Below are 14,987 nucleotides of genomic sequence, written 5' to 3' on the forward strand. Positions count from 1 at the left end.
TGTGCCCAGCCCAGCCCTCAGTCCTATTTATTTTTTAGACAGTCTTGCTGAGGTACTCAGGTAGCCTCTAACCGGCCACCCTCCTGCCTCAGCCATGCTTTTTAAAATTTTTGCAGTACTGAGACTGAACCCAGGGCCCGTGCACTCTAGGCAAGTACTTCACCCCTGAGCCACAGCCAGCCACTCAGAAGTCCTTCTGTGAAGAGTTCTGCCCAGCAACCAACTGGCGCCAACCTGAGCATTAACCCCTGTGGCCTGACTATTCTCTCCAGATAGTTCATGGAGGCGTGCTCAGGTTACCCTAAACTCCCCTTGCTTCAGCCTACTCCAACAGGCCCTTTGCCTACTGTGGCGCTCACTCGTGGTTCTGGACCAGTCTTGGACAGACACTTCACTGCTTTGGGGCAAACACCGCCAGGGTGACAGGGAGGTTCAGATCACGTTTGGCGCCCCAGCCACATCATCTTCCTCATGTCAAACCACTCGGCACTCCACTCACTCTGCACTGTGAGAAGCACGGACTCCTGTCCACGCCACCTCTGGGAAGGGTCGTTCTGGTTTCAGCTCCAGGGAACAGGTCAGTTACCGCTGTGGCTCTGAACCATGCGCCCCTGAGGACCACTGCTTCTCAGCCACTACTCATGTCACCCACAAACCTTCTTGGCAAAGCAACTATTCCAGTTTTGGCCTATTTTGGGATGGGCTGCTTGTCTTATTGAGTTATAAATATATCCTGTTGCTGCTATAACATTACCACATTTTAGTGACCTAAAATGACAACTGTTATAACCAGCCGTGTAGGTCAGGAGTTTGTCAGGTGTCCACCTGGCTGAAATCTACGTGAGGCAGGCCATTTTCCTCCGGAGGCTCCAGGGTATCCATCCCTGCTCCTGCCAGCAGTGAGCAGAATTCCGTTCCACGCAGTTAGGAGCTCTCAGTTCCCCTGCTGTCGGTCAGGGTCCTCCTCAGATTCCAGAGGCTACCCCCAGATCTTGGCTCTGGCCCCTTCTTCACACCCAGCAAGATTCCTAAGAATTCCTGCCGTCTCTTCTTCCAAATGCAGCCTGAATTCTTTTGACTCACAAGGTTCGTGATTGGCAATACAGGACAACCTCCCCCCAGGTCTGGAGCAGTACTGTGTGCAGTCCAGGGTTGGGGGGCACAATGAGGACACGGGGAGTCACGAGTTCCAGACCAAGCCCCATCAGGGGCAGCTCTCCAGCAGCTCCCCTGTCCTGTGGCTTACTCCTCCACTTTTACCACGTGTCTTCAGAGGAGAAAAGCACACGGCACCTTGACATGTCCACTCTGTAATTTCCTATCCTGTCAAACAAATCTCGGCCAAACCCAAAGTCCCTGATTTTTCTACAGCTCTTGCTAGCCTGCCTCCTACACCTCACACATTTCACAGTGGGTTCTGCCTATGCTGTGAGGTAAGAGCAGGCGCCTGCCCAAAACCACCCTGCAAGTTACTAGAAAAGCTGATGGCATCATAAGAAAAGAGTTTACGGGAAATTTTTAAATGTTTAATGAAAAAGACTTGGAGCAATGCATTATTTACACATGGATAAGAAAAAGTGGCAAAGTCCCCAGGGCTCTTCCTGGGGGCTGCTATAAGAAGAGAGTTCACATCAACCCTATTAAATATAAACTGCCCCTACACATTTTCAAATGGGCATACAAAACAGGCCACAGTCCCCAGTTCATCTTCAGCATAGGGGCAGGGTCTTCAGATCAGGTCAGCAACTGGAAGGGAAGAATGACAAGATTAAGGCGACTGAAACCAGAGGAAATCTGTATTTCCACTAAGACTTACAAAGACAACAAAACCAGAGGACTCCAGTGCCTAGACCAGGATGCAGGGGCCCCTTACCATTCATAGGCATTTCGTCAATCTGAGTGGAATAGTACTGCTCGATGTCTCTGAGGATGCGGATGTCGTCATTCTTCACAAAATTGATGGCCACACCCTTCCTGCCATATCGACCCGATCTCCCAATTCTACGGGAATAAAGCAGCTGCTTTAGTAAAGACAGCGAGAGGTCTCAGTAACCACAGCAGGAGGAGGCAGGGAAGGCTGGCCCACCTGTGTATGTACAGTTCTCTGTTGTTGGGCAGGTCATAGTTGATGATGAGGGACACCTGGGGGACATCCAGCCCCCGGGCCCAGACGTCTGTGGAAATGAGCACTCGGCTGCAGAGAGAAAGGGCCATGAAGACATGAGCCTGGGCCTGCCTCCACTAGCAGTTGCGAGCCCCGAGCAGCAGCATCACCCCACACAGAGCCCTCACCCCCAGGGGTGAGGGACCGCATCAGAGAGCCCCATTCGAAGGAGCACCTGGTCTCTCCAGCTACTTAGGTCTTGTGCTCTGATTTTTAAAAGGGTACCTGTTAGTACAGAAATTTGTTTGGACTCAGCTCAATACCAATAACTGATTAAAAAGTTTACTTTTGCTTAGAAAAACTAAATTAACAGAACTGCACTGGTTTAGTTCAGTGGCTACACTCTCTTCTGAAAAACCCACACCACCTTCAAAACACCCAGCGTCTGACACATCACAGAACAGTGCCGGCCACCGGAGGCTAGAGCACAGGAGCCCACAGAGGAACTGAAACACGGCTGGTGAACCAACATGCTCTGTAAGTATAACATACACACTAGATTTTGAAATTTGGTACAAAAAAAGGCAAAACAAAAAACACAAACCTCTCAGTAATATTTTTAGTACTGATGATTACATGTTGAATCAATACTACATACTGGGTTAATAAAATATACCAGAATTGACTTCACCTGTTTCTTTTCACCTACACTAATATGGTTATTGAAATCTCTAATCACACATACAGCTGGACTTCTGTCCCCACGGTGCTGGGCCAGAAGCACTGGCGTGCCCAGCTAGAGCCCACAGACAGGAGAAGAGCTAAAGCAATGACCAAAGGGGAAAAGCAGAGCACCTCCAAGTCCTAGGAGCGTCAACCCAGAACAGAAGCCACATCTAGACTTCATAAGGACTGCCGAATCTAAACACAAGGAGAAACGGGCTAAGAGGCCCACCTGTGGAATGCCTGCCAGCCTGGCAACTCAGCAGGCACAGGCAGAGGCATCAAAGCTAAGGCCATCCTGGGCAACTTAGAGGACTCTGCATAGAAGAAACCAACCACCAACCTGGAATTCTCTCTCAGCAAGTGTCTCAAGACAAGTTTCTCCTTTCAGAGAAACCACAAGACTCTCATCCACAGACCCAAACACCAACAAATCTCAGGTGGAAGTTCAGAGAGGGGGAAAAAAAAAATGTAGTAGCAAACATGTCTAAATCTAAATAAATTTTGTTACATAAAGCAAAAATGTTCAGTGATCGCCAGCCCTGCAAATAAGCATGTATGTATGCTAACAAATATGACAATAACCTTAGGTTTGCGGGTAAACGAAGTTAATGTTTTAAGGTCTTCATGTTAAGTGGGGCAACAGTAAAAGAATCAAATAATTACATGTCAAGAACCCAGGGACATAGTATAATCTCTGAGGTTAGTACTAAATATAATATAAAGAAGTAAACTTCTGGGGGTTGGGGTTCAGTGTACAGTGCTTGCCTAGCATGAGTGAGGCACTGGATTCAATCCTCAGCACCACATTAAAATAAAAAGATATTGTATCCACCTAAAATTACAAAATAAATATTAAAAAGGAAATAAAATTCTTCAGGGAGGAGGGAAAAAGGAAGTTTCCCTATAATCTGAGTGACCTGAAAGACTGAGGAAGGAGGATCATATGTTCAATGCCAGTTGGAGCAACTTAGCAAAATCCTGTGTCAGAATTTTTTAAAATTTTGAAAGGGCTGAGGACACAGCTCAGTGATACAGCACTCGCCTAGCATGCATGAGGTCCTTGTTCCATCCCCAGCACCACAAAATAAACAAATAAGTCAAAATTAAGAAAAAAGAACTAGAAGGGCTGGGCTATGGCTCAGTGGTAGAGCATGTGTGAGGCAGTGGGTTTGATCCTCAGCACCACATAAAATAAATCACTAAATCAAAACAAATGCCAACTGCACTCTCTTTCCAAGAAACACCTCTGAAACCCAAGGACAATGACAACAATGCAGGAAGACACAATGCAGAAGGACAGCGTGCAGACACACACCGTACTGGTGCGGGCGGCAGGTCAGCTCCAGGACAGAGGCATTACTATTACTACACATTAGGACACTGCGGTACAAGGGAGTTCTCCAGAAAGCAGCTCTGGATGGGTACACATCTGGGGTGGACCTAGCAAGGCCCTCCTGGGGAAGGCCTCACCCACCACAACAAAAGAGCTGAACAGGGAGAGTGTAGGCCAGCTGGAAACCACCTGTGACTGAAATCTAATGGGACACGCCTGCTCCAGGACACGGAGAACAGCCACATAACGCAGGCTGGGCCACAAAGCAAGTCTGAATGAATTTCAAAGAAACCAACCCACACAAGTATGTCCTCTGACCACTGTGAATTCAAACTAAAAATCAATTACTAAAAGATAATATGAAAATCCCCATTTATTCGTAAACAAAAATACACATTTCTAAATTAACCCACTAGTTAACGCCAGTTATCCCCTCAACCTAACTCACATACCAGCGAGGTGGCTCCACTTACCAGGTAAACTGCTCTGACACTATCACCTCCCAGTGTCTAGTGGGCAACAAAGCTCAAGTTACAACCACAAAGTGCTCAGCAGCAGCACTGAGGACAGCCCACCACCCTGCCCAGCACCAGTATGAGAGGAAGATGCTACAGACCTGGCACCAGACCGGAATTCCTTCATGATGGACTCCCGCTCCTTCTGAGGCATGTCTCCGTGCATCGAGGACACGGTGAAATTGGCTTCTCTCATTTTCTCTGTCAGCCAGTCAACCTAGAAATCAAATCAGGAGATGTTACTATGAGCTCAGAACCCAGAACGGCAATGTGTACTCAGGGTTTTGCTTCCATTTTTTTGCAGAACCAACATAAACACTCACAAAACAAGTGCTGTTGGCACTCAGACAAATAAAATAGATTCTGTAGTTATTTACCCAGCAAATACTGTGTGGATCAACTGCAGAACAGTCTTAATCAATTTATTCCACATAATGATTCTCAGATGTCTATTCTCATATGAAATTTAAATTCACATTTTTTTTTTTTAATGCAGTCCCACTTCCTTTCCTGTCATCCTCTGATGCTTTCAGCTCTGCCTACCCTGCACACCTGGGGGCCTCAACTTCCCAAGGCCTGGGTGCACCTACACTGATGCCATCTGAATCTTAAGGGGTAGAACCAGCATCAGTATCCCTTTTTCTCTTTTGAGCTGAGTTCTTGATATGATGCCCAGCTGGCCTCAAACTCCTGAACTCCAGCAGCTGGGACCACAGGCACACACCACTGTACCATTAGTATTTTTTGTGAATAAAGTTTGACTGCAATAGAACCAAGCTGTTTTTGTACCCACAGTCTATGGCTGTTTTTGCACAGGGACCTGGAATTCACAAAGCCTAAAATAGACACTACCTGCACCTTACAACAAAGCTCAGCCTGAGTCAAACAGACACAACCTGCAGCTTCCCACAAGACCTCAGCCAGGCTGCGCACCTTCCTCTTGGTGTTACAGAAGATGACCGCCTGAGTGATGGTCAGAGTGTCATAGAGGTCACACAAGGTGTCAAACTTCCACTCTTCTCTTTCCACTGCCACGAAAAACTGTTTGATGCCTTCCAGGGTCAGTTCATCACTGGTGGAAAAAGACAAACCCTGTTACATACCCTTCTTGCAACCAGGACTCGGGGGCCACAAGCCAGGCTGCGGGGAGATCAAAGGCCACCACATAAGAACTTGGTTCCTACAGCCCTTCCCCTTCTGCCCAGCCACACCATTCTCCCTTCTCCCCTAGAAGGTCACCCCTTCTCCTACTTAGGCTTACATTTTAGATCTGTCTGAATGTTATGGTTCCCCAAAACCCACTATTAACAACTAAGCACCAACAGCTCATTTTTTTAAATTTGGAACTACTGGGTCAAAGGGTACTACAAAAGCTGAGTGTTACACTAGCTATTTTCAAAAAGGCAATCAAGAGGGCTCGCCTACCGCTTCACCAGGATACGGATGGGGTCTGTCATGAACTTGTTGGTCATTTCCAGGATCTCGTGAGGCAGAGTGGCGCTGATGAGGACCACCTGTGTGGCTGGGGGCAGGTACCGGTACACATCGTAAATCTGCTCTTTGAAACCTGATGAGGAAAAAACAGGCAGGGTTATCTGAGACTGCGTGCAAAAGAGCTGCCCACAGCTGAACAATTCCCAGCAGGAGAGTCTGTGCTCTGGAAGGAATCCCCAGGCACATATCAACACCTGCCCGTCCAACCAACCACGCCTCTCCACAGCCACCCTGCACCACCACCACTGCTGGTGCCAACCCATCAAACACAACTCACGTGCCAGATCAGTCTGGGGTAAAACACTCAGCCTGGCTATGATCAGTCTTTTTTTTTTTTTTTTAATATTTTTAGTTGTAGATGGACATAATACCTTTATTTTTTTATGTGGTACTAAGGATCGAACTCAGTGCCTCACAAGTGCTAGGCAACCGTTCTACCACTTAGCTACACCCCTAAACCCTATGATTTGTCCTATAAACCCCTCCATACAAAAAAATCAAAGTAGGAACTTTATGTACACCATTGTCCCCAAAGCATTACTATTTTTCCAAAACAAAATGCAAACAAACAAAAAACTAGTACTTGTATCCACAATGTTTGCTTTTTTTTGGATACTAAAGATTGAACCCAGAGGCACTGTACCACTAAGCCATATCCCCAGTCCTTTTTATTTTGAGACATGGTCTCGATAAGTTGCTGAAGCCAGCCTTGAACTTTTCACAGTGCTTTCTGTGGAAAATCAGTTGTTACTCGTACCTTTATTCAACATCTCATCAGCCTCATCCAAAACCAGCATCTTGATTGCCCGAGTCCTTAAACTTCTGCGACGAATCATATCTACAAAATTAGATTTGGAAATAATCATACCTGAGGCTATAAGCAAAGAGACACTCCAACAGGTCTGAATGGCCCAGACACAGGAACGCACAAGCAGCTTATGATACCAAAACAACCATCCCGCACGCTTTAAGCACACTCACAAACACTACCTCAGCACCACCTTCACTGACAAGAGTGCTCACCAAAGACACGCCCTGGAGTGCCAGCGACAACATGCTGCCCATAGTCCAGCTTCCGGATGTCCTCCCCGACGTTGGTGCCCCCAATACAGGCATGGCACTGGACATTCATGTAGTCTCCCAGAGCGAGCAGGCCCTGAATCAAAAAGCAGGTTCATGTCCAGGGTGCTACAATGTCAGATGCAACTGAACTGTCCAAAAAAACGAAGATCGCTTCTATCTCCATTTACAGTACTGCTGATTATCACTTATGCCACCATTTATGCCATACAACCACGTAAAACCACTCTTCTCTGCTGAGACAAAGCTAATTTTGCCAGTTTCTCATCATAAAAACAATATATATTAATTATAGAAAGATCAGAAAACGTGTAACTTACAATTCTATTTACTCAAAGACACCAAAATTAACAACCTAACAAACCCTTCCAAAGTACAGAAGTATAAAATAACTATTTCATTAAAGTGGATTGTTTGTTGAAAAAGTTACAATTCTTAAACCATATGAAACAAACCTATTAAAAGCACATCAACTACAGTAAAATACTTAAACCCACAATCTATATATTATGTAACAATTTACAACAAAACATTAGCAGTCAATTGTCCAGAATGTGCAAAGCCCTGGGTTCAGTCCCCAGCCCCAAAGGGGAAAAGAAAGAAATAAGAAAATTATTTTGAGAAAACAGAAAAATAGCATTAATCAATCAATTGGTCTTTTACATTAAACCTTAAAAGCGACATCTGCAAACACAATACCACAAACTTTAACTGTCTCACCTTTTGAATCTGTACAGCTAACTCTCTTGTTGGAGCCAAGATCAAAGCCTGGGTTTCTCGAACCTGGTAAATAATCAGAAGAAAGAGAATCCTCAGCATTTTTTTGCAAGGTAGATTGCAAACATTCACACTCAGAGCCACTTTAAATATATCTCACTAACTTCTGACTGCTAACGGAGATAAGCAAATCTTAAGATTACTTAAATTATAACAGGAGCTGGGGCTGGAGCTGAGCAGTAGCACACTTGCCTGGCATATGTGTGAAGCACTGGCTTCAATTCTTAGCACCACATATAAATAAATAAAATAAAAGCCTATCAACAACTAAATATATACATATATATTTTTTTTTTCAACTGTAAATTTAGCAAATACTTGACATATCAGTGAAGACTCCTTTGTGCAGAAAAGAACTTCCTCTAGTTAAAAAAAAAAAAAAAAAACTTCTAGGGCTGGGATTGTCGCTCAGCAGCAGAGCACTTGCCTTGCACATATGAGGCACTGGGTTCAATCCTCAGCACCATATAAAAATGAATAAATAAAATAAAGGTATTGTGCCCATCTACAACTAAAAAATTATTTTTATTTATATATGACAGCAGAATGCATTACAATTCTTATTACACATATAGAGCACAATTTTTCATATCTCTGGTTGTATACGTAATATATTCACACCAATTCGTATCTTCATACATGTACTTCAGATGATAATGATCATCACATTCCACCATCATTAATAACCCCCTGCCCCCTCCCTTCCCCTCCAACCCCTCTGCCCTATCTAGAGTTTGTCTTTTCCTCCCACGCTCGCACTCCCTATCCCACTATGAATCAGCCTCCTTATATCAAAAGAAAACATTCGGCATTCAGTTTTTTGGGATTGGCTAACTTCACTTAGCATAATCTTCTCTAACTCCATCCATTTACCTGCAAACGCCATAATTTTATTCTCTTTTACTGCTGAGTAATATTCCATTGTGTATATATGGCACATTTTTTTTTTATTCATTCATCTATTGAAGGGCATCTAGGTTGGTTCCACAGTTTAGCTATTGTGAATTGTGCTGCTATTAACATTGATGTGGCTGTGTCCCTGTAGTATGCTGTTTTTAAGTTCTTTGTGCACAGATCGAGGAGAGAGATAGCTGGGTCAAACGATGGTTCCATTCCCAGTTTTCCAAGAAATTTCCACACTGCTTTCCAAATTGGCTGCACCAATTTGCAATCTCACCAGCAGTGTATGAGTGTGCCTTTTTCCCCACATCCTTGCCAACACTTATTGTTATTTGTATGCATAATAGCTGCCATTCTGATTGGAGTGAGATGAAATCTTAGAGTGGTTTTGATTTGCATTCTCTAATTGCTAGTGATGATGAACATTTTTTCATGTATTTGTTGATTGATTGTACATCATCTTCTGAGAAGTGTCTCTTCAGTCCTTGGCCCATTTATTGATTTGCTTATTTGTTTTTTTGGTGTTTAGCTTTTTGAGTTCTTTATATACCCTAGAGATTAGTGCTCTATCTGATGTTTGAGGAGTAAAGATTTGCTCCCAAGATGCAGGCTCTCTATTCACCTCACATATTGTTTCTTTTGCTGAGAAGAAACTTTTTATTTTGGGTAAAGTTATTTAAAAAGAAAAAAAAAAAACCTCCTAGTTTAAATAAAAAGGAATTCATGACAGATTTTTGGTAGCTCAAATGTTTACAGCAACTGAAATTCTCTTTAACTCCTAAGTCAGCACAAGCAGAGAACTTAAAGCACTGCACTCCTTAAACACAGCTGGAGGGAAAGCCAGCTCTTCCAGGGTGGAAGGGCACTGGTAGAGAGAGCGGCAACTCACCTGTATGTCTAAACACTGGAGGACTGAAATACTGAAGGTGGCTGTCTTGCCTGTACCAGACTGGGACCTATGCAAGGAAGCAGAGTGTGATCAGAGGGAGGGCGACCCACCACTGCAATGCTTCAAGGGCCCGGCTCTGGAGCACTCAGACGGCTTCTTCCAAGCAAATGCTCCTCTCACCCCAAGATCTGAACTGCAAGGGGATGAGACTCAGAGCACAGCATCACAACATTTACATCTCCACAGATGATGACAGTCCATGTGGCTTTGCACAGGGCAACAGACCTACAGAATCTACAACTTCACACAGGTGTTTTATAGGTGGCAAAAAAGAGGGAAGTCCCCTTTACATACATACAATTATTTCCTAAGATTTTTGTTATATAAAATAATTTTTTTTATAGTTGAATGTTTTAAAAAATCAGGCAAACAGGGACAGACAGTGGTGCATGCCTGTGATCTCAGATATGGAGCAGCTGACTAAATCAGGAGACTTGTTCCATCTCAGCAACTTGGTGAGACCCTGTCTCAAAACAAAAAAAAAAAGGGGGGGGGGGGGGGGGACTAAGGATATAGCTCAGTGGTACAGTGGCCCTGGGTTCAATCCCCAGTATGGTGTGGGGGGCGCTTGGGAGTGTAGCTCACCAATAGAGGACCTGCCTAGCATGCACAAGGTCCTGGGTTCCACCCTGAGCACAATCAATTAGTCAAAAAGAAGTGGGGGCCAGGAGCAGTGGTGCATGCCTATAATCCCAGCAGCTCAGGAAGATCACGAGTAAAGCCAGCCTCAGCAACAGTGAGGCGCTAAGTAGCTCAGTGAGACCCTGTCTCGAATAAAATACAAAATCTGGGCTGGAGATGTGGCTCAGTGGTTGAGTACCCTGGGGTTCAATCCCTGGTACAGCCCGTCCAAAAAAGCTGGGTGCTGGGCAGAGTAGGGGGAGGAAAAGAAAAACAAAAACAAGACAAATGAAAACTATTGAAGGAATATTACATATAAGTCCACAAGCAAACTGACAGCTAAGCAAAACTAGCTAAAAGACAAAAGCTTTCTCTAGTAAAGAACACAAAAGCCATACAATGTAAAACCTTGGGGCTGAAATGACGGACAGAGCTCACCCTGAGTGCATGGACAGACACACCTCAAGGCACCTCTCAGCACTGCATGTCACTGACTGGGTCTAATCTCTCCTCTCCACAGAGGTCAACTTACTGTGCAATGACGTCTCTCCCTTTAATTATCTGCTTGATAGCTCGCTGTTGGATTGCTGATGGTTTTTCAAAACCTACAAATCAAACCAAAAAAAATTAGCTCTCACAACATTAAAACCATTCACAGCAAGCACCCCAAGGGCATCCATAGTTTGCTTTTTAACAGCCAAGTCCTGCCAACCCACGCCCCAAGGGAACCAAATGTTTAACACAGGAAGTGCTCAAGACCTGGAGTTGGATGTATTTTTATGATGACAAGAGTGGGATATGAGCCAGGCATGATGGTGCATACCTGTAATCCTAGCTGCTTGGGAGGCTAAAGCAGAAGGATGGCGAATTCAAAGCCAGCCTCGGCAACAGCAAGGCGCTAAGCAACTCAGGTGAGACCCTGTCTCTAAATACAATACAAAATAGGGCTGGGGATTGACTCAGTGGTCAAGTGCCGGAGTTCAGTCCCCAGTAGTCCCCCCACACCAAAAAAAGAATGGGATATGATCTGTAAAGAGAACTTCTGGGAAAGGAGCATCCAGTTTAGTTTAGAAAGGAAAAAAAGAAATCTTTTGTTGTGTGCAGGATCTGGAAGAACAGGTACCAAAATGTTCCTGGTGATCACTGCTGGAGAGTGGGGTGAGGAGAGTTCCCTTTTTACTCTATTATTTCTTTATTCCTTGACTACATTGCAAACAGTATTGCACATTACTTTCTCAATTAAAAAAAAAAAAAAAAACTAAATCAAGTGTGACTGTTGTAGTGTCACGGCTCTTTCCTAGTAGCTCGCAGTAAGTCGTGGGCTGCTCATGTCATCTACAGGGTATTTAACCTCTGTGGTTCAAATTGTGGGGTGTCCAGCACTCTTTGCCTGTCTTGATGCAGCGTCATTTACGCCACCCCTCCTGCCTAACAAATACTATTCTATACTATATATAAAATGAAGGACTAAAAGTACTTTCCCAGTAAGCAAATAAAACTTTATGTACAAAACCTGTATTATTTTCATAGTCTTTTAAAATGCAGCACAATTTCCCATCTCTGACAAAAGCAGATTAACAGATGATTTAAGTTCCTCACCAAGGCAAACATGGGTAGGAAATTAATATCAGTGTTTCAGGGCAGGAGGCCTTGAGTGTTGAGAAGCAGGCAGGGCCCAGATGCAAGGCTTACTTTCACCTTCCATTCCTCAATAACTTCTCTTCACTGTTCAAACTGTCGTGCAGCAAAAACTGCTAGATAAAGGGTGGTCGTCCAAGCACTGAACAAAGATCACTGGGAGGATCTTGGATGCCAGTACTACTATCTACATCTTCAATTGCCATCTTTCCTGGGATTCCAAGTCAAACAGACAACTGCCTCCCTGTCATTACAGCAGAAAGGCTCCCACTCTCTCAAACAGACCAAGAAAGACCTCTCAGTGTTGCCAAGTAAGCGATGTCTGCAGCATCACCCACCAGTTGATTCCAAACACCCAGGACTCATGCTCCAGTCCTCCTTCCCAGGCCATCACCAACCCTGCCAGCTCTATCGGACTCCATCTCCAGTGAAGCATCAGCATCATCTCCTACCCGGCCAGACCAGAGCAAAAGCCTCCCAACTCATCTCCCTAACTCTCTCACCCGGAACCCACCGACAGCAAACAATCTCCAAAACTGTCAATCTGGCCATGTCACTCTGATGCTTAAACTCTTGCAGCGATTTAAACATTTTGCAGCGCTTAGAAACGAACTTCAAGTTCTCTCTCTACCTCTGCAAACTGGCGCCCGAGCTTCCACAACAGAGGCCCGCCGCTCCTGCCCCGCACCAGCTGGGGCTGCGAGGCCCTTCCTCGCCCCAGCGGTTCCTCGGCTCCTCGGCCGGGTCGCTCTCCCTCTGGTCCTCCTTCTCGCTCAACGTGAACGCCCCCCGGAGCCCCCTTACCTACTCCACCCCAACCTCCCCAACCTCCCCTGAGTCGCCCCCCACGTTTCCCACAGCACCGGCTACTGCTGCCGGACGCGAACCTGCCTCCGCACGACCCGCCGGCCAGGGAGACGCAGGCTCCGCGAGGGAACCAACCTGCCAAGCCCCGGCGCCCCGGGCCCCTCGCGGGCACACACAGGCGTGTGCCCGGGGGAGGCTGGAAGCGCCGAAGGCTCTGCAGCCCTGCTGGGCCCAGCGCCGCGCTCCGCACCAAGCGGCACGTCCCGGCCCGCGGCCCCCGGCCCGCGCCCACCGACCGTAGGCGTAGATGCCGCGCAGCAGGTCCTCCCGCAGGCCCATGGTGTCGAACGTGGGCGTCACGTCCACCTCCTCGCTGGTCTCGAACTCCACTTTGGTCATGTCCTCCTCTTTGAGCAGACGCTTCCGCGCCGAGCCCGAAGTCGCCATCGTGGCCGTAGCCGCCATAATCCTAACTTGGCCGAGAGCAGAGCGCGCGCCGCGGCGGGAAGCGGAAGCAGGCCCCGCGCAGCCGCCGAGAGGAAGTGACGCCACCGCGCGCAAGCGCGGAGCGGTGTGCGTGTGTACGAGGGTGCCGAGCGCACGTCACCGTGTGAAAAGACGCCGAGGAGAGAGGCGGTGCTCCCGTTCTCGCGCGGTTTAGAGTTCCCGCGGGATTTTGAGGGGCGAGTCCACTGTTTATGTGGGCGGGGCTACAGCCGAGCGACTGGGGTCTGGGCGGCCCAGGGCTTTGGAGGCGGAGCGAGCGAGGGTGCCTCTGCGGGACGCGGCGGCCGCGAGCGGGTCTGCTGGCGGTCCAGGAGGGTGGCGCGCGCCCGCCGCTGCCCAGGAGGCGGGAGCAGTCCCCATTCCGGGCCGTCGGCTCGGGAGGCCTAGTTCCCGCTGCCGCGGGCCCCGGGTGTGGAGGGCGCCGGGAGCCCCCAGCGCCCCGAGTGACCGCCCCCCTGCGAGGTTCCGGGTGTGCTGGATGTGCCGGTCGTGCAGTCCCGCAGAGATGGCGACCCCAGGCGGGACGCCCCGGCGCTGGGGGGCAGGAACCGGGTGGCATCGCCGGCCAGCTCACCCAGACCTTAAGCGCCTGTCCACCCCGCTCTCCAAAACGCCTTTGGGCCGGCCTCGCCACCTGGGGACACTCGCTCCGGGGGAGCCATGCTTTCCAACTTGGGGGAACTCCACAGTGGCCGGCTTGCGGCCGAACCTTACCGCCCACCCGGGGCTGGGATCCGCCCAGGCCCCCGCGGGCCGGCGCAGCACTCTCCTCCGCGGCTTCTCTCCAGGGCTTCTTGGGAGCGCGCCTTTTATGAAAGCTGATTCAGTCAAAACCAGAGCATCGCTTTTTCAAGAAATCATATGAGTTGAAATATGTCCACGGTAAACAAGCAAGGCTTAGGGCCAGGCTCTGTTCTGGCGGTGGAATGTGGCCGCACTGACCGGTGAACATGCCGAGTGAGGGTGCCGTGTTGATTGACATGCTGAATATTTATAATACACATAACGTTAACATACTGAATATTCTCTTAGAAGTTAAGTAAGATGTAAAGACAAGTTCTTAGGTCTACTCCACAAGGAGCGGATGGACTTCCATGCCGTTTCACAGCCTGTGTTGGAAAACACGTGGATTTCAATGCTTTGGTATGAGATGATGTGAAAATCGTTAATTAATAAGTTCATACCGGATGTGTTGAAGTGATGCTAATAATTAACTTTAGATACACTGGATTGGAGTAAAATGCCACTTGGTTAGTTAATTTCACCTGTTTGTTTTGCTTTTCTAAATGGGGCTTCTAGAAAAGGTTTAATTATATTTCCATTGGACCACACTGGTCAGCAAATTACAGTATCCATAGAATTCTAATACCCTCATTTTGTTTGTTTTTGTCAATGAAGCTTTATTTAATTTATTTATATGTAGTGCTGAGAATCAAGCCCAGGACCTCATACATGCTAGGCAAGCGCTCTACCACTGAGCCCCAGCCCAGCCCTCATTTTGTTTCGTCACCACTAATCAGCTCCCACCTCGCCAGG

General features: G+C 47.2%; 2 protein-coding genes across 2 annotated transcripts in view; one reads left to right on the forward strand and one right to left on the reverse strand.

Moving 5' to 3' along the window:
* The window catches only part of Gaa (alpha glucosidase), a 139,217-nt gene that overhangs the window by 21,507 nt on the left and 102,723 nt on the right, over window positions 1–14,987 (forward strand). The gene's annotated exons all lie outside the window — the stretch shown is intronic.
* On the reverse strand, window positions 1,513–13,473 carry Eif4a3 (eukaryotic translation initiation factor 4A3). Its single transcript, XM_027955545.2, has 12 exons — window positions 13,241–13,473; window positions 11,032–11,104; window positions 9,819–9,885; window positions 7,973–8,035; window positions 7,196–7,328; window positions 6,930–7,010; window positions 6,104–6,245; window positions 5,612–5,750; window positions 4,780–4,895; window positions 2,087–2,194; window positions 1,874–2,001; window positions 1,513–1,746 (listed from the first exon to the last, which is right to left on the reverse strand). Exons 1-12 carry the CDS (start codon window positions 13,407–13,409, stop codon window positions 1,730–1,732), a joined length of 1,236 nt encoding a protein of 411 aa, XP_027811346.1. The 5' UTR covers window positions 13,410–13,473; the 3' UTR covers window positions 1,513–1,729.

The sequence above is a fragment of the Marmota flaviventris genome, chromosome 17, assembly GCF_047511675.1.
Source record: "Marmota flaviventris isolate mMarFla1 chromosome 17, mMarFla1.hap1, whole genome shotgun sequence".
Classification (NCBI taxonomy): Eukaryota; Metazoa; Chordata; class Mammalia; order Rodentia; family Sciuridae; genus Marmota; species Marmota flaviventris.

What these genes read in the sequence shown, in the direction of transcription:
- Eif4a3 (XM_027955545.2), bottom strand. Translation starts at nt 13,409, where the DNA reads ATGGCGGCTACGGCCACGATGGCGACTTCGGGCTCGGCGCGGAAGCGT. An exon ending in TAGCTGTACAGATTCAAAAG is followed by an intron (nt 7,329 to 7,972) that starts GTGAGACAGTTA and finishes TTTTTGATTCAG; the next exon opens with GGCCTGCTCGCTCTGGGAGA. An exon ending in TCTGTAACACCAAGAGGAAG is followed by an intron (nt 4,896 to 5,611) that starts GTGCGCAGCCTG and finishes TTTGATTTCTAG; the next exon opens with GTTGACTGGCTGACAGAGAA.